The sequence below is a fragment of the Saccopteryx leptura genome, chromosome 2 (genome assembly GCF_036850995.1).
Source record: "Saccopteryx leptura isolate mSacLep1 chromosome 2, mSacLep1_pri_phased_curated, whole genome shotgun sequence".
In the NCBI taxonomy this organism is placed as follows: Eukaryota; Metazoa; Chordata; class Mammalia; order Chiroptera; family Emballonuridae; genus Saccopteryx; species Saccopteryx leptura.
In genome coordinates, this window is record NC_089504.1 from 152,379,919 (window position 1) to 152,399,389 (window position 19,471).

Below are 19,471 nucleotides of genomic sequence, written 5' to 3' on the forward strand. Positions count from 1 at the left end.
GATGGGATAAGCAGTTGAAGGAAACCAGCAGTTTGGTGGAGAAACCCTGTTCTGGTAGGCCATCAGTCAGTGATGAGTCTGTAGAGGCTATATGGGATAGCTACCTAAGGAGCCCTAAAAAATCTGCGTGAGCCCACATTGAACTGTACTGAATAGGTATGAAACTGGGAGAGTTTTCCTTTTATTTGGTGCAGATTTCACATTTCTATCATCTTTTGTTGCTTTCCCGTGACAGATCAAAAGTGCACCATGACTTTACAGACACACTTCAGAACAAATATTCTAAAAGTTTATATGAAGCCACAAAAGAGCCCAAATAGCAACAGTGATCTTGAGAAAGAAGAACAAAATTGGAGGAATCATGCTAGCTGATATCAAACTCTACAAGATTATAACAATCAAAACAGCATGATACTGGCATAAAAACAGATACATAGCTTAATAGAACAGAACAGAAATCCCAGAAATAAACCCACAACTTTATAAGTCAGTTAATATTTGACAAAGGAGGCAGAAACATACAATGGGAAAATATAGTTTATTCAATATTCAATATAAATGGTATTGGGAAAATTGGGCAGATACATGCCCCCAAAAAATGAAACTAGACCACCTTCTTACACCTTCTTTTTTTGTATACAAAAATAGAATCAAAATGAATTAAAGACTTAAATATTAGACTCAAAGCCATAAAAATGCTAGAAGAAAACATAGGCAGTAAAATCTTGGATATTTCTTGTAGCAATATATTTTTTTATATATCCCCTTGAGCAAGGGAAATAAAAGAAAAAGTAAACAAATAGGACTACATCAAACTAAAAATTTTTTGCACAGCAAAGGAAATTACCACCAAAACTAAAAGACAACTCACTGAATAGAAAAACATATTTGCCAATGATACATCTGATAAGGCAGGGGTCAGGAACCTTTTTGGCTGAGAGAGCCATGAATGCCACATATTTTAAAATGTAATTCCATGAGAGCCATACAATATGTTTAACACTAAATACAAGTAAATGTGTGCATTTTATGTAAGACCAACACTTTTAAAGTACAATAAGTCTCTGAATTCTTTTTAATAATGTTGTTATGCTGTTGCTAACCAATGATGAATAAAGCACTTCTTACCATTAATGTGACTTCTGGTGCTGCATGGTTTTACTGATGGCTTTGTAGTCTGATTGATACATGGTGAGGTTAAGATTCATGCAGGCGTTGAGACTTCCATCTTTTAAACGTGATCGTAGGTTGGCCTTAACGTTCTTTAGATGTGAGAAAGACTGCTCACATGCATACGTAGAGCCAAACATTGTCAGTACAGCAATACTCACACGCTGCAGTGTGTGGTATGTGATGGGAAGCGCGTTCCAAGTTTTGACAATCTGCTGGTCCGTGGGTTGAAGTTTTTTTATTTTTCCCCACTTGTGTTTGCTCACAAACTCTGCTTGCTGTCGTGCAAGTCTTTCCAAATCTTCATTCAGTGACTTGAACTTATTCACCCACATGTTTGAGGCCTTCAGGTCAGCAGCTTGTAGCTCAAAATCTCTGACGGAGACACCAGGGATGTAACTCAGGTCGATGCTGTCCACTGCACACTCGTGTGGATGGGTGATGAACTTAAAAGACCAGTGTGCGCACAAAATTCTCCAAAGCATGCTTTGAATGACTGCAGGAGATTAGATATGAAGCCGCTAGCTGCTGGAGATCAAGATGTTAAGCAGAGTCACTTGCTGTGCATGCATCTTTAAACTCTCCCAGTTTTTCAAAGTGTAGTAAACAACCTGTTTCAATGTTGGCAATGAAGAGTTCCAGCTTGTTTTCAAATGCAAACACTGCTTGTTGAAGGGATGAGACTGTATTTCCAATGCCTTGCACTTTCACATTGAGCTGGTTCAGATGTTCAGTCATGTCCATGAGATAGTAGAACTTCAGGAGCCACTCAGTGTTAGCTAACTTAGGATGGTCGACATTTTTCATTTCAAGAAAAGTCTGGATTTCGCTCAGACAAGCCGAGAAATAGCTGAGCATCTTCCCTCGACAACCAACGCACATTGATGTGCAGAAGCAGACCAGGATAATTATTCCCAACTTCATCCAGCAGTGTTTTAAACTGGTGATCATTTAAAGCTCGGGCAACAATAAAGTTGACCACCGGAATGACCAGCGACATCCCCTCACCAAGCTGCTCGCCACACATCTGAGCACAAAGCGCCTCCTGTTGTAGGATGCAGTAAAAACTTAGGATGGGTCTCTTTTCATGTTCATGAAGAAGTGCTACGAATCCTCTGATTTTCCCCACCATGCACGGAGCACCATCAGTACACACCGAAATAAGTTTATCCATCGGTAGATTTTTTTCTTTAGCTAACTCAGTGAAAGACTTGAATAAATCCTCCCCTCTTATTGTCTCTTTCATAGGCAAAACATCAAGACTTTCCTCACATAGTGTGTCACTGACAGCATACCTTGCAATCGTGCTGAACTGGGATAAATGGCTTACGTCTGTTGACTCATCCAAAGCTAGAGAAAAGAATGGTGCTGCATTTATGTCCTTAACTTGTGTTGCTTCAATTTGATTTGCCTTCATGATGGTATGATTGTGAACAGTTCTTGCGTACAGAGGCATGTCTTTTATTCGTTTGATTATCTTGTCTTTATCTGAAAAGTCATCAAAAAGTTTATTGGCAACATCAAGCATGAATGTTTTGGCATACTCCCCATCTGTGAATGGCTTTCCATTTCTCACAATTGCTAAAGCACCAGCAAGCTAGCCAAATTCCAGTCACCTTGTTGGGTCCAAACACGGAGTTGCTGCTGACTAGTTTGCACTCTGCACAGTAGCTCTTGACATGCTTTCTTCCTGCTGTCCCCCGCTGGATATTTCGATGCAAATGTAGTATGGCATGTGTTGAAATGCCACTTTATATTTGACTGTTTCACTGATGCAATTTTTTTTTTAAAGGGCTGCTTTCTTTTTTTTTTAATTTTTTAAAAAAATTTTTTATTTTATTTATTCATTTTAGAGAGGAGAGAGAGGGGGAGAGAGAGAGAGACAGAGAGAGAGGGAGAGAGACAGGGGGGAGGAGCTGGAAGCATCAACTCCCATATGTGCCTTGACCAGGCAAGCCCAGGATTTCGAACCGGCGACCTCAGCGTTTCCAGGTCGACGCTTTATCCACTGCGCCACCACAGGTCAGGCTGACTGATGCAATTTTATCATTGCATATTAGACACACTGTAGATCCTGCTCTCTCCACAAAGGTGAATTCCTGTGTCCATTCCTGCTGAAAAGTACGATACTCCTCATCTTTTTTTCTTTTAGCCATCTTCTTCATCAAAAAGGTTTCTGCAATAAGCTAGCTGACTACTTGATTAAAAGGAAGGAAGTTTACTTCCTGACCTTACAACAACCCGTGTACATTACGCATTATCCAATAAAAATTTGGTGTTGTCCTGGAGGACAGCTGTGATTGGCTCCAGCCACCCACAACCATGAACATGAGTGGTAGAAAATGAATGGATTGTAATACATGAGTATGTTTTATATTTTTAACATTATTATTTTTATTAAAGATTTGTCTGCAAGCCAGATGCAGCCATCAAAACAGCCACATCTGGCTTGCGAGCCATAGGTTCCCGACCCCTGCGATAAGGGGTTAATTTCCAAAATTTATAAAGAAATTACCAAATAAAAATCATCACCAAATAAAACAAACAATCCAATTAAAAGTGAGAAAAGGACCCAAATAGACATTTTCCAAAGAAGACATACAGATGGCCAATAAACCTGAGAAGTTGCTCAACATCACTGATCATCATAGAAATGCAAGTTAAAACTGCAATGAGATATCACCTCACACCTGTCAATATGGCTATCACCAGTTAATCAATAAACAAGTGTTGATGAGGAAGTGGAGAAAAGGGAAACCTGTGCACTGTTTGTGGGAATGCAGACTGGTACAGCCAGTGTGGAAAACAAGCTGCCAACAGACAGCCAACTAAATGGGAAATGATATTTTCAAACAACAGCTCAGATAAGGGCCTAATATCCAAAATATACAAAGAACTCATAAAACTCAATGACAAACAAACAATCCAATAAAAAAATCGGAAGAGGACATGAACAGACACTTCTCTCAGGAAGAAATACAAATGGCCAACAGATATATGAAAAGATGCTCATCTTCATTAGTTATTAGAGAAATGCAAATCAAAACGGCAATGAGATACCACCTCACACCTGTTAGATTAGCTATTATTAACAAGACAGGTAATAGCAAATGTTGGAGAGGCTGTGGAGAAAAAGGAACCCTCATTCACTGCTGGTGAGAATGTAAAGTAGTACAACCATTATGGAAGAAAGTATGGTGGTTCCTCAAAAAACTGAAAATAGAACTACCTTATGACCCAGCAATCCCTCTACTGGGTATATACCCCAAAAACTCAGAAACATTGATACGTAAAGACACATGCAGCCCCATGTTCATTGCAGCATTGTTCACAGTGGCCAAGACATGGAAACAACCAAAAAGCCCTTCAATAGAAGACTGGATAAAGAAGATGTGGCACATATACACTATGGAATACTACTCAGCCATAAGAAATAATGACATCGGATCATTTACAACAAAATTGTGAGATCTTGATAACATTATACGAAGTGAAATAAGTAAATCAGAAAAAACCAAGAACTGCATTATTCCATACATGGGTGGGACATAAAAACGAGACTAAGAGACATTGATAAGAGTGTGGTGGTTGGGGCAGGGGAGAGGAAAAGGGGGAGGTGGGGCACAAAGAAAACTAGATAGAAGGTGACGGAGGACAATCTGACTTTGGGTGATGGGTTTGCAACATAATTGATTGACAAGATAACCTGGACATGTTTTCTTTCTTTCTTTTTTCTTTTTTTTGTATTTTTCTGAAGCTAGAAATGGGGAGAGACAGTCAGACAGTCAGACAGACTCCCACATGCGCCCGACCGGGATCCACCTGGCACGCCCACCAGGGGGCAACGCTCTGCCCACCAGGGGGCGATGCTCTGCCCCTCCGGGGCGTCGCTCTGTTGCAACCAGAGCCACTCTAGCACCTGGAGCAGAGGCCAAGGAGCCATCCCCAGCGCCCGGGCCATCTTTGCTCCAATGGAGCCTCGGCTGCGGGAGGGGAAGAGAGAGACAGAGAGGAAGGAGAGGGGGAGGGGCGGAGAAGCAGATGGGCGCTTCTCCTGTGTGCCCTGGCTGGGAATCGAACTCGGGACCTCTGCATGCCAGGCCGACGCTCTACCACTGAGCCAACCGGCCAGGGTCGACATGTTTTCTTTGAACATATGTACCCTGATTTATTGATGTCACCCTAGTAAAATTAAAAAACAAACAAACAAAAAAATGAGCTGCCTTATGACCCAGCAATTCCTCTTCTGGAAATTTACCATAAGAAACCCAAAACACTAATTCGAAAGGATATATATGCACCCTCATGTTTATTGCAGCATTATTTACAATAGGAAGATTTAGGAGCAGCCCAAGTGTCTATCAGTGGATGAGTGGATACGAAAGCTGTGGGACATTTTCCTAATGGAATATTACTCAGCTTAAAAAAAGAAGGAAATCTTGCCTTTTGTGACAGCATGGATGAACCTGGAGATTATTATGCTAAATGAAATAAGTCCAACAGAGAAAGACATGCATTATGATTTCACTCGTGTAGAATCTAATGAACAAAGTGAACTAACAAGCAAAGTAGAGACAGACTCATACATAGAGAGCTGGCTGATAGCTGTAGGGGGAGGGTTGGTGGGGGGTGGAGGGATTGAGCAAAAAAGGACAAAAAGTAAAAGCTTGTGGACACATACAATAGTGTCGTGATTGCAGAGGGTGGGGGTGGAAGAAGGTGAAGGGGGATAAACGGTGATAGATGGAGACTTGACTTGGGGTGGTGAACACACAGTATGGTGTACAGAGATGTGTTGTAGAATTGTGCACCTGTGTCACCCCAATAAATTCAGTTTTTTATAAAGGAATATAAAGAAGCTAGCGGTGCGATAGCAAGTCTATAGTGCAGAAGCTAGCATTTTTTTCTCAGTTACATTTGGTGTTCTAGTAAGATAGACGCCAACATCACTGCTGCGCTCTTTCTGGTACGGATCCTACTGTGTCAGCAATTGCATGGTTCGTGAGATTAATGTATGATAATGATTCAGTATTTGAAATGATGAGGCATGTCTCTTGTCTCTATCTCTGTGAAATTCTAATTTGTAGTGAATTGCTCAGAACACTCAGATTTGAATTACTCTGTTTATCCAAAAAGTCACTTATTAAATAAAGATGATGTTAGTAATTGTTAAATCAGTGGTTTGAATCAGCTTTACTTTTTTGGTTTGTAGACCAAAAAGGGTTAGTTACTTTGATGATACAGCTCTCCAATTATAAATCCATGGCTAATGGGTGAATAAAACCCTATGGCAATCCAGACATGGTATTCAAGGAATAGCTTTGCCATCGGAAAGCATTGAACTCTATATTTTGAAACTATTACTTCTTAAGCATATCAATAGCCTTTCAAGAATCCAAGTATCTAAAATCTTCTGGGTTCTGTAGGCTGATACTGTTGGTAACATTTTAGGGCACTGAATTATGCAACTAAGAAAAATTAAATTTAAATTTATTTCTCAAATATAGCTCAATCAGAGAAAATTAAGAGATTTTCCTTTGTACGTGGAAGTCTATCAAAAAATAGCTATGAATTAGATCAAATAAAGAACAAGACGGAAGGTAGGTTATGTTCTTTTAAGAGAATAAAGCTTCTTTTTCATCAAAAACGAGATTCTTTTTTTTCCATTTCAGTGTAAAACCTGTTCAGAGCCAAAACAGATAACCAGTGCATCTGCTATTTATGACAACCCCAATCTCATCAAACCAATCCCAGTGAAGCCCAGTGAACACCAGCAGCCGCGCAGCCCCCAGCCCAGCCAGGTACGGGGATCTCCGCTCTCACTGCCCGCGTCTCCTCGGGCTCTTCCCCAGAGTGCAGTGAGTGTAGTCCAGGGCGGGCCTGGTGCTGTTCGAGGATGCTTTAAGGTAAACCCAAACAAGATTTCAAGTTAATATTTTGTTATTACTAATTATTTACTCTTCCTCAAAAGGGGTTAAAAATTTTAATTTTGACATGTACCATACTCTGGAGTAATCTCTTGTAGACTTGAACTCCTTAATCTACTTTTTTTTTTTTGTATTTTTCTGAAGCTAGAAACGGGGAGAGACAGTCAGACAGACTCCTGCATGCGCCCGACCGGGATCCACCCGGCACGCCCACCAGGGGCGACGCTCTGCCCACCAGGGGGCGATGCTCTGCCCCTCCGGGGCGTCGCTCTGTCGCGACCAGAGCCACTCCAGTGCCTGGGCAGAGGCCAAGGAGCCATCCCCAGTGCCCGGGCCATCTTTTGCTCCAATGGAGCCTCGGCTGCGGGAGGGGAAGAGAGAGACAGAGAGGAAGGAGAAGGGGAGGGGTGGAGAAGCAGATGGGCGCTTCTCCTGTGTGCCCTGGCCGGGAATCGAATCCGGGACTTCCGCATGCCACTGAGCCAACCAGCCAGGGCCCCTTAATCTACTTTTTAAGAAAACAGCAAACTAATAACATTATCAGAGTTAACAGGAATATTACCCATGAGGTCTCTATTCTCCTGAGGTTGATGATTGGTTTTCCAAGGCCACTGTGAAAATTATAGCTAGGGCAACAAAATTCAGATTGACATTTCTGAGCAACTACTTTGTACCAGGTGCAATGCTGGGCCACTGTGAATACAGGATGGGTTGCCTGTCCTAAAGAGTGGTGTTAGAGTCCCGTTTAGACTGATGATTTCTCATTGTATTTGCATCTAATTATAAATATGATAGCAGTTTTGTATGAATATGCCCATATATGAATATATATATATATATTTCAGAATACCAAAGCATTAACAAATTGCTGATCTGCAAGTCCCATTATTGATAGTAAATATATGTGGCTGTTTTTATTTCTTACAATTATTCCTCATTAAAGTTTTTTTAAAGGATTTGTAATTTTAAGTCAATTTTGAAAACGAACATGGAGCCAAAAGACATAAAGACTGGCTAATGAAAATCTTTGTTTTTTTAAAAAATAAGTCATTTCTAATTATCTTTTGCTTTCCATGGAAATTTGTTATTTTAATGGAAGGGGGAATATGTCGATTTGGGAATGAAACTTCTGTTTTCTTAGCCCAATAATGCAGAAAGCGACAGAAAGAGGCAGAGATAATGTCGAGCAGGAAAGAAGCAGTTTTGTAATTGGCCAGGTCAAGGTAGACTTTATGATTTGATGATTCTTTTAAAGCTACTTGTATATAGCTATCAACCAGTGGTAGTTTGCTCCAGTTCAATGCCAACAGGAATCCCTAATTTGGAGCACAGTGGAGAAGGAAACTTGATTCAGTGCAAAATGGCTGGATGGTGGTAAAGCCCAGAAGGCTATGACGCAGCCCTTGGCCAGACCCCTCTCTGGCTAGACAGCTCTGTCTGCTCTGTCCCTCACTGGTCTGCTTGCTCTAGGCCAGTCTGCTTTGAGCGGTGCGGGTCTACTCCATTCTGTGTGTGTCTGTGCTGTTCTGCACTGCTCTGTTATGCTCCTGCAAGACTTCTCTCAATTTTATGCAAAGGCTAAGTGTGCTCCCAGAGCCAGAGGGGGATGGTTTATGTACACAGAAGTCCCTCCCCCTGATCGCTGATTTGTCTGTTTTCATGCAAGTGATGTCTCCAGATCCTCCCAGTTTGACCTGAAGGGCTGTTTGCCTCTGAGGCCCCTGTGTAAAAATATCTTATAGGCTCCTTTAAAAAAAAAAATTGAGTCCAGTTAGCCACCAGGATTCCTTTCTCAGGGTTCACTTAGTTGAAAGGATCAGTTAGACTAAATGACTTAACGTTTCTTGCTTATCCTAAATTTTTATAATCCTGTGAAAAGCTACCGGGAATTCTGAAATCCTCATATTCCTGTATTCTCAGTAGCTTCTTATACTTTGCAGGGTTAGTGGACTTCGTGTGGGAGAGAATGTTTACCTATGAGTGTATATAATTTTGTAGCATAGTGGTTCCCAATCTGTGCACCCCAGGCCCATCAAGGATCGTAGTCCTGTTTCATCAGTCAACAGAAAGTAAAATGTAATGGCTGTCTTCAGAATGGTAGGGCAGCATGTAGTGGAAATTACTGACATTAAGAAGGTCTAAATTTTTGTGAAGTTTATTAAAATTAAGTTTTTTCATTCTCTCCAGTTGATCCTTTATAAACAGAAGAAACTATTGATTAGGTAAATTATATCATAGCCCCCATTCAAATAAAGTGTGTATAGACCCATTTTAAGACATTTTTATTTTTTTCAGACCATAGACCTTGAACCCCAACACTTGTCGTTGACAGTGCTCTTTGGGAAGGAGGACAAAGCCGCATGTCAGGAAGCTGTGATGCCTCCACACACCCTCCACCAGCAACACCAGGAGAAGCTTCCACTTAGGCAGGGGGTTGTACGGTCCCTGTCCTGCGAGGAACACAGGAGACACCCATCCCCCATTGAGAAGCAGCTATGCCCAGCCATTCAGAAACTCCTAGTCAGGAGTGCAGACCTGCACCCACTGTCAGAGATGCCTGAAAACCGGCCCTGCAAAAATGGCAGTGCCCCTTCTGCTGGGGAGGACTTTACTGGACCTGTCCGCCCAGGGTCTCTCCAGAGCACTGGAACTTGTCCGCGTGTCCACCGTGCTCCCAGAACTCAGAACCTGTTGGAGAAGCTTCAGAGCGCCCCCGGGGCGGTGAGCAGGAGCAACCTTGGCACGCCAGCGCCGGCCAGCTCAGCCGCCCCAAGCTGCAGCACCGCCCTCACCACTGCCACTGCCACAAGGCCGAGAACGGGGGCGGCTCAGCCACAGCTGGTGTATTTCAATGGCTCGCTCCCACCTCAGACACTAGGACATCAGGCTGGTGAAAAAGATCAGTCCACACACCCAAGACAAATGCTCCCCCTCTCTGGCAGTCAGACGAGTGGCTCTGGAGTGATCTCTCCTCAAGAGTTACTGCAAAAGCTTCAGATCGTGCAGCAGGAACAGCAGCTGCACGCGTCGAGCCGACCAGCCTTGGCAGCTAAGTTTCCTGTGCCAACCCAGAGCTGTAGGACAGGAAAGCCCTTGGAGTCCTGGATCGACAGAACATCCAGCACAGAAAAGCAGACTTCTCTTTTCCAGGTAAACAGTCACTGGGGGGGAGGGGGCGAGCTACTGTAATGCAGTGAACTTCAGAATCAGTGCCTGCGTGTGCTCTAGGGACATTTCTGTTTAGAACAGTGTGCCAAAGCCTCCTTTTTGCATCTCATTACCACCTTAACATGCTGCCCAGAAAGAGAAGCTTTTCTTTGCTTAGCAGCCTGGAAGATTCCCTCCTTTCAGAGATACTTTATTTGTAGAGTAAAATCTTAGCAATGTTATAAGGTCTGAAAACATGGACATGGGAAAAAACATAGACGTGGCGGATCCTAATCTTTTAACTGTGCAAACTTATGGTCTGCATTGAAATCATTCTGGGATATCAAACATCTGACCTCTTCCTGTTATTTCAGTCTACAATAAATTGTTGTTTGTTCATTTGTTCAGTAAATATTTCTGAGCACTTACTGCCTGCCAGGCCTTGTGCTGCACGTGGGCTCAGGGCAACGAGGAGCACAGACACACTGTCTGCAGAGCCCGCAGGCCTGGCGGTGCGTCAGCTCAACAGGAGAATCATGCCATTAGCCCCGTAAAGGTGCAGCCTGTTTTAGTTGATATCATCTGTACAGCTTCATGAAGCTGGAAGAGAGGGAAATTGTGCCACCTACCCCCTCAACACACATTTCCAGAGAGCGGAAATAATGATAATGTTTAGAAGTCGTCTGTCCTTCAAGAAGATGGTTCTCTGTGTTCATCAGTAACCTAGTCAGTAGGTCAGTAACTTAGAACAGTGAAGAAACCACAAGCTATTTTATGCCTGGGGGTGATGTCTGGAGATTGGGCTTCTTTTCTCATTTGGATTGGTACAGATTCACTGAGAATACGACGGGTTTAACAAGTAGGACGTTCTCCCTCTGACATGTATCATCACTGGCCGTTTGTCATACTTTGGCAAGTAGCTTATGCTTTGTCAGAAATCTTCCACTCTTTGGAAACCAAGATTATGAGCACGTGGCATAGTCTTTGCGTCGATGAGGCACTGCTTCAGAGTGCTCACTTATTTTTATTAAAATCTCAAATCCCAGTGCCTGTTTCTATAGAAACTATTTGTCACTCATCCTCATTTCAGTGTAATGTTATCCCCTTTTTTATTTGACTTTTTCTCTTTGATGACTTAGATTGGACACTAGGAAAATGGGGTGACAGCTGGACATAGACATATGCATGAACAATTCTCTTTTCTTTCCAGTGCTGGCAGGTGTTGGGCCAAGTACGAAGTGTACACTGTCACTGTCCACCCACACGCAGCCACCCATCCTCAGGAGTGTCCCCTCCACCCCTCTCCTGAGACCACCTGCCTTCCTCCAGGCTAGTTTCTGCCCAAAGAGATACCAAAGGAGTAATAATAAAACTATAGCAGTTTCTAGATTGCTGGCCTTCATATCGCCCCCCCCCCCAAGTTCCTGTGGGATGTGAGAAGCTGACAGCACAGATGAGAGAGAGTAGGAGCCAGTCAGATATGGATCAAAGGGTCTCTTGCATAACCAGAAAAGCTGTTGGAAAACTTGGTTTTAGGTTTGCTAACCAAGTGAGGTAGACGGACTCATGCTGACAGATGAGTCACTGCAAGTGCTGGGCATGACCAGTCTCTAGGGCCCTGCCCCTGGGTCACGGAAAAGCAGGCAGGTCCCGTCAGGAAGCACCCAGGAGGGATGGCCCTGGAGTCACACCTCCCTCCTGCTGAGAAGGGCGTGAGGAGGGCTGCTCTTCTAGCTGTCCCTCCATGGAGAACCCGGGGGTGGGGGTGGGGACATGTGTGCACCAGAACTCAAGTAGGCTGTTGGAGCGTCAGGTCAGAGTAGTAGACAACTAGCCCTGAGGACAAGGCCAGCAGTCCTGCACGCGTGTTGCCAAGTGATGACAGTCATTCAGAAAAATGAAGTGTCCCTCTGAGGCCAGGCTCTGCACACAGTGGGAGAGTCACCACGACAGACTGTTGGAGCTGTTCGTAACAGCTGAACAGGAATCCGTGCTCCTATGAGCTCTTCCTGTCTAGTGAAGTTGTGAACAATTAAGATTTAAACTCACCAACATCCACTCCTGCAAGGAGCGGCCTCTCTGTACCTGTTGTTTCAGTGAGCTGCTCCTTACTCCTGCCCTCTGTGTATGTATTTTCCATGAGCAGGTCATCTCGCCTCGGTGTACTTCAGCTACAGTTGCTCCTTCCGTGCTCATGTCCCCCGTGCTGTTCACGCAGCCCGCCTGTAGCCCACCAAAGGAGAGGGACAGCGAGCTCTTGCCTCTGGGAGGCCGGGAGCCAGCCGCCGCGCCCAGCGGCCTCCTCTGCCCTCTGCAGAGCCCGGAGCCCTCTGCACACGGCAGCAGCCCGCTCACCAAGCTGCAGCTTCAGGAAGTGCTGCTCTTCCTCATTCAGGTAGGAGAGCCCATTGTCCCTTCTCACCTCTACCATCCTGCTTGTTTGCTGCTCTCCACAGGGGACAGGACTTGGTTAGCGAGTGCCTACTCAGTGCTGCCCAGGAAGGGGAGGGCAATGTGGCTGCCCAACCTACACCGCAGTGGCTCTGTCCTTAGCAACTGAGGTTCAGAGTCCTGACAGCACCTACAACCCTTAATCGCACAGGAAGCAGACACTGTACAACTAAGGGCTGTAGGCGCTGTGGGGTGCCCACACCAACAGCTCATCATTGATAGAGGTGATGTCTTGAGCAAGCGGTGGTGCTTAGTGAAGAGTTCAAGCAGACTGCTGAACAAGGAGCAAAGTTTACATGTGATTTTGGAGCCTGTTTGTTCGGGCAGGACAGAGTGAGCCATGTGTCTTACTTGTCTCTATGAAATGGCAACAGTAACAGCTAACACTGTGCCAGGCACAGTTGTCATGCTATGCATACATTCAATCATTGAACCCTTATAAAACAACACTTATTTTTTCTATTTTAGAGACAGGGAAACTGGCTAATGACTGGCCTGTGGTTACCCAGCTAATCTGGCTCAGATGCTCCCCGCCACTGCCCATGGGGGGCTGCAAGGGGTGCTGTGGCAAGAGGGGGACAGGGCTGCAGGGGGCGGACACGGGGGGCAGGCAGGAGACATCCTGGCCGCAGCCTCTGGGCGTTCCCAGCAGTCAGTCGCCCCTCAGACACAGCCACGAATAGCAGCAGGCCTGGGGAAGTCCAGCGCTTCCCTCCAGACTTCACACACCTCAGTCAACATCTTCGGTACCATTCTGATAGACAGTCTCTAAGAGAATTTTTGTGGTATTTGGCTTAAGCTCCAGATGGCTTTTAGAGAGCAGGCTGGCACTTTTGCAGCTAAAGGGAAAATGGTCTCTATTAGTAGAAACATTTTTTAATGGTGACGTATTTTAGAGAGGGTGGCAGGAATGGGGTGGACCCCCGCTGTCAGTGTGAGAGTGGACTGATGCTGAAGAGGGGCAGAGACGACTGTCAGGCCACCAGCAGTGGGGAGTTCATGAGGACTTAGGACGTCTGTGAGCCATAAAGGGGAAAAATTTGAATTTCAAAGTTCCATATTTCTTCTGGCTCCATCCATTTAAATCACATTGCTCCAAGATCTCTGTTCAGGAGCCAAGACTCTGGAAGTCTGGAGCAGTCCCTGGACATTGGTAGTTAGAAGTTATTTTCCCTCCACTCTCTGCGTGCATTTTACTTTTTCCCACGCTTTAGGCATATTTTCATGATGAACTGTTAGAAGTCACCAACCAGTCTGTTTTTAGCGTTTGCCTGTTGGTGAGACATAGTAGGGACTTTTTGGCCACTTTGTAGGAAAAACAGAGTGGCTCTCCATCATTGCGTGAGAATAAGGCTGTGAGTGTGGATGCTGGGCGGGAATGCAGAGGGTGTGCAATGTGGGCGGGCTGCTGAAGCTTTAGAGTTGGGGTGGGAGGCAGAAGTCTCCAGAATTAAAAACAAAACCACCGATTAGACCCATGACTCCCTCAGCCCTCTGCCAGGCAGAGGAGCCCAGGGACCGCCAGGCTAACTGCTCTCCTCTTGCCAAGGCCAGAAACTTTCGATAACCAATGAGAGAATTGTACCAGCTTTGATGAGATACTAACAAAGCATGTTGCAAGTAACACCTTAACTAATGTCAGAAACAAAGTGTTTGCATTGGAGGACCGTTAGGAATGACTAGTAAACTGCTCACCAGATTTGGAGAAGCGCTGACCTATCAAGTCTGCCTTATCTCTCCTTCCACTGGGGACCTCTGTGCTTTCCCAACAGACCCTGGCTTTTCATGAGTGAGCCTCGTTCCATACACCGCTCAGCTGGGCTGCCCATCTGTGCTGTATGTAGCAGAGGCGTACTGGGGCCTGGCCTTCACCCCAGCTTAGCATTCACATGTGCAATTAAAAACCAGCAGGTGTTAGACAAATAGGTAGAAATGAGCACCTTAAAATCAAGGCACCAGTTCAGCTCCAAGACAAAAGAAGCCTTTTGTTTCTGCCCACCAGTTCACATTCTGTTGGTCTTTTCATTTTGTCTTCCAGAATGACGACAACTTCTTAAATATAATCTATGAAGCCTATCTCGTCAACATGACACAAGCAGCCATGAAAAAGACTATGTGAAAGCAAACACTTAAAAACTGATTTTCAGGGCCCTTCAGCTCAAGGTTCATTCCTGTTAAGTGTTGTTGCTGTAAATGTTTCTGCCTTTAAAAATATATATGTGTAAATACAAAGTAAAATGTTTCAGACTTTTTCAGTCAAACTTAAAATAAAAAAGGCCCTGGCCAGGTGAATAAATGGATAGAGCGCCAGCCTGGCACACCAAAGTCAGGGGTTCAATCCCCTGTCCGGGCCCATACAAAAAGTAATCAATGAATGCACAACTAGGTGAAACAACTAAGTGGAACAAGTTAATGCTTCTCTCTCTCTCAACCAATGGAAAAATTAAAAAAAAAATACATCCTTCAGTACACCTGGTACTAAGAATTGAGTGGGTAGAAAAAAAATTCTTTGTTCATCATGCAGTAAATGCCGAGTTTAATTATTTTTTTCTTATATATATATGGGGTCTTTTCTAGAAGAATCAGGCTCTTTGTAGGGAGGGCTGTTCTGGAAACTTGGTTTTTTTCCCAATAGCTCTGGTGATTTCTGTGAATACAGGAACGTGTGGTGTTCCCATAGCTGCGCTCCTCCCGCTGCATTGCATGTCCACCACCAGGTGGCAGTGTCACCCCGCAGACTAACCTTCATTGCCCCTTACCCACCTTTGGAAGGAATGCTGGTTTGGTTGTACCAAACAAAATAAACCTTTCCTTTGTAAAAATCCGATTGGCCTGTTTTCCGCAGGCCTTTGAAGGGAAATTCTTTCTAAAGGAATTTATAACTAGTTTCTAGAGGATAGTGGTTCTAGGAGTCCACAAATGGCCCCGATTCCTGGTCACAGCTCCTGTATCCCAGCTCATGCTGTTTCTTTTGGACCCAACCAGCAGAATACGCCTGCCTGTGCCTCCAGATGAACATTTTATCATTTTTAGCAAAACGTGCAGAGAGGAAGGTCACAGAGGAATATAAAGCCTTTTCTGAGCCTCTGAGGAGAGTTTGTGGATGGTTCAGGGCCACAATGATGGGGATTCTTCAAGCTGTGTAGCAGACTGACCCTTGTGTTCAGAGACAAGGAGCTCAGTCCTGGGAGGCATCAGAAGAGCCCTTGCCTGGTTGTTAAGGCCCATAGCAGTGGTCCTACGAATCACTTCCTGCTGAGTGGTAGTAATAAATAAAGCTTTGCATTTCTACAGTCCTTTTTATTCTGGACTCTAAGAAGATCTCTAGGTGGCTGCACAGAAGGCAGATTCTCATCTTGCAGTTCATAAAAAGAGGCCCAGGGAGAGTGCGTTTCCTCGCTGCTCCTGGCGGAGACTGGGGCTTTGGGCTTTAGACACTTTTCAGGCGTTCACCACGGAAGGGCTTATCAGAAGACCCCCTCCCACTTCCCGCAGGAGCCCACTTCTGAGGAGAGCATGCAGGCGTGGAGGAAGTGACTCAGTGAGCCCCGGCTTCGTGCCACACTCAAGGCGGAGCAGTCCACGGCCATCCTCCTGCATTCTTTTCATTTCTTTGATATCTCTTACACCAGTGTTCCCCAACCTTTTTTGGGCCACAGACCAGTTTAATCTCAGAAAATATTTTCACAGACCGGCCTTTAGGGTGGGATGGATAAATGTATTACATGACTGAGACAAGCATCAAGAGTGAGTCTTAGATGGATGTAACAGAGGGAATCTGGTCATTTTTTAAGAATAAAACATTGTTCAGACTTAAATGTAAATAAAACGAAAATAATGTAAGTTATTTATTCTTTCTCTGTGGACTGGTACCAAATGGCCCATGGACCGATACCGGTCCACGGCCCTGGGGGTTGGGGACCACTGTCTTATAGCATCTAACACAGTGAAAAATTTATGTGATATTCTAACAAAATACTTGGATTGATAATTGCTTATATAATATCTTAATATTCTTATAAAGAGACTGTCTGGGCAAGTGGAGAGACACACCTGGGCCTGTTGTCCACAACCAGTGACAGTGCTCACTCAGCAGCACACTCTGAAACTGGAGCACAATCGGATGCACTTAACTGCCTGCCAACCTTTTTTAAAAAAACCTCTGATCTTTATTACATGTTTAGAGTTGCTTTTCTCACTAAGAAGAAATTAATTCCATTTTAAATGTTTCTAATCTACTTGGAGGTAGCAAATAGTTGATTTCATGAAATATATATATATATTTACATCCACATTAAATAAATAAAATAGGAAGATATGTCAATTGCAGCAGCTAATGGGAACAGATGCACACGGCATGATAAAGGAATGGGCTCCAGCCCGGTACGGTCAGAATTGGCACAGTCAGAATTGCATGCAGGCCGCCTTTGGGCCTTGTAGGTTAACACCGCAGCGCTCTGTTTTGAAAATAATAAATTCTCCATTCCTTTCTGGAAAGACACATTTTAAAAGTGACAGGCCCAATTCATTTGGACCACAGACCAAGTCTCTGAAAGGGTGTGGTGATGGGATGCTCACTCCTTCCTTCTATCTGGTGAAGCAGATGAGCGCTGCTTTGTGCAAGGGGCTTTCTGTAGCACGTGCGAGAAATGGATTCAAAGCATTCTCTAAGGCGCTCAAAATTAGATTTCATATATAAATTAACTTCTCCCACTGCCACCCTGACATCTGACCATCACGGACCCTACTCCTAGGTGGCACTGGTTCCCAGACAACAGCTTTAAGCTAACTGCGTTTGGAGTGGACCCTGAGATTTTGTTCCTTAAAAGCACAGCATTACCTAATTCAGTGGGTTTCAACCTGAAGTTATGGAAGTCAGTTCTGCGAGGTGGAGGGGACAGAGCACATAGCCTTTGAGAGACTTGCCTTCAGTTCCTGGACAAGTGAACTTTCTCGATACACTGTTTATTCGTTTGTAAAATGAAAGTAATACCCACCCACAAGGTCCTTATAAGGGTGGACTGGGAGCAGCCTGTGTAACCAGTCGCCTCCTGCTATGCTCTCTAGACCTTTGAGTTCCTTCCTGCCCCTCTGTCCTGCCAGCTCACCCAGTCCTCCACAGGGTGGAGGCCACAGCCACTGGACGGCACTTGACCTGCCAGCCACCATGACCTGAGTGTTCCGTCTGATGTTGGCACCTGTATCTGTGGTCACACTGCTCTGCCCTCTTCTCCCCTTCGTTTCTTTGTCAATAAAATGAAAACAACTACGCTTATTCTTTCCTTTATGAGCTGTTTGAGACAGAGATGTCAGTTTAACCCGATAGGATTGTTGTCACTGCCCTGCACTTTCATTGCAAGGCCAGAGAAGGCAGTGCTACCTGAGAGAATTTACAGTCCCCTAACCAGAGGTGGATTAGGGTCAATTGAGGCCCCGGGAGCAGAAGAAAATATTGGGCCCCTTAAAAAAAAGAGAGAGGGAAAATAAAAATACCTGTTAACCATATTTTTAAATAAATAAAAAATATTATGTACTTTTAATGTTAGAATTGCACATATAAAACCAAACTTGGTGTCATTAGGAAAAAGTGTAAAATTGAGGTTTTGTGGGCCCTTCAAAGTTGGGGCCCAGGATGCCCGCCTGGTGTGCCCACCATTAAAACTGCCTCTGCCCTGAACGATCTTCTGAAAATACACGTGTTTCTCAGCCTTTCCCCTTGGACTGCCAGGCATGGTGGTAATTGCAGAGTGAGAAAAACCTCTGTAGTATCTTTAAGAAGTTCCTGGTATCCAGGCCCAGCCCTCTGATACCCACAACGGGCTTCCTCCAGCTCGTTCACAGGCAGGCAGGCCAGGGCAGAAACCCACGGGCTCTCCAGGAAGGCACACGTTGTTCGAATCTGGTGTAACAAAATAAATGTACTCTTCCCTCAAACTCTGTTAGCCCAGTACTTTTCTCGTGTCCAAGCAGACAGGACTCTGCTTTCTTTCTCTTGAATGAGAAGAGTACAAATCAGAGAAGGAAGTTCCTTTCCACCTAAAGAAGTTTCAACTTTTGAATAACTTGAGCCCTTTTTAGTCCTGTTGGGTTGTTAGTCAAATAAGTTTATAAATATGATTTTTGTTTGCTCTCTTTTAGTTTGCATTGGTTCAGCTGTATGTCAGTGCAGACACAGGGAAGGAGCTCAGAATTGAACTGTAAAGATGGTTCCTTGTTCGTCAGGGCCAGGTGGGCGGAGGGTAGAGCGCAGGGTCAGACTGGTGTCTCCAGACCCTGGCTGAACCGGCTGCTCATGCCTCCTAGCAGTTGAGAAGCCCTTCTCTCGTAGCACCTGCTCTATTTAGACATGGACCTCCTTCTCTCTGTTCAGTGAAATCCTCTTGTTTCCCAGGCTTTGGAACATCAAGCCATCTTGAAGCTTAAATGTACCATGTACAGACAGCGGGTTGTAGCCCACTTTGCCATATGAAACTGCCTGGCTGCACAGACTGTGGGCCTCATCAACATTTTGCTGACAATATGACTTTAAGGTTTCAAATTCTCTCAATGCCCCTCCCTCTTACAAATAGGGGACAAGGGAGAAGCTTACAAATACTTGGTATGTTTAACTCAACCTTGAGTACTCTAGACAGATTTTTACCAAACTGAGTTATGAGTAATGTCTTCCAACAGCTCAGAGCCTTGAGAAGTGTACACAAATAAAAGCCGCATGTGCAGATTATGGTCTTAAAACATCAAGGGGGAGGTGGAAAGCAGAGCATTGTCAGTGGTGCTTT

General features: G+C 44.5%; 1 protein-coding gene across 2 annotated transcripts in view; it reads left to right on the forward strand.

Annotated features, from left to right (window-relative positions):
* Nucleotides 1-16,531, forward strand: part of DCP1B (decapping mRNA 1B) — a 71,948-nt gene extending 55,417 nt beyond the window's left edge. The window contains exons 6-9 of one of the 2 annotated variants that reach the window (XM_066369081.1): nt 6,843-7,076; nt 9,393-10,247; nt 12,391-12,639; nt 14,734-16,531. In XM_066369081.1, the coding sequence (XP_066225178.1) occupies nt 6,843-7,076; nt 9,393-10,247; nt 12,391-12,639; nt 14,734-14,814 (1,419 nt within the window). In that variant the 3' untranslated portion in view covers nt 14,815-16,531. The remainder of the gene's footprint in view (nt 1-6,842; nt 7,077-9,392; nt 10,248-12,390; nt 12,640-14,733) is intronic. The other variant, XM_066369082.1, reaches the window with a different exon arrangement.
* Nucleotides 16,532-19,471: the final 2,940 nt, after the last annotated feature.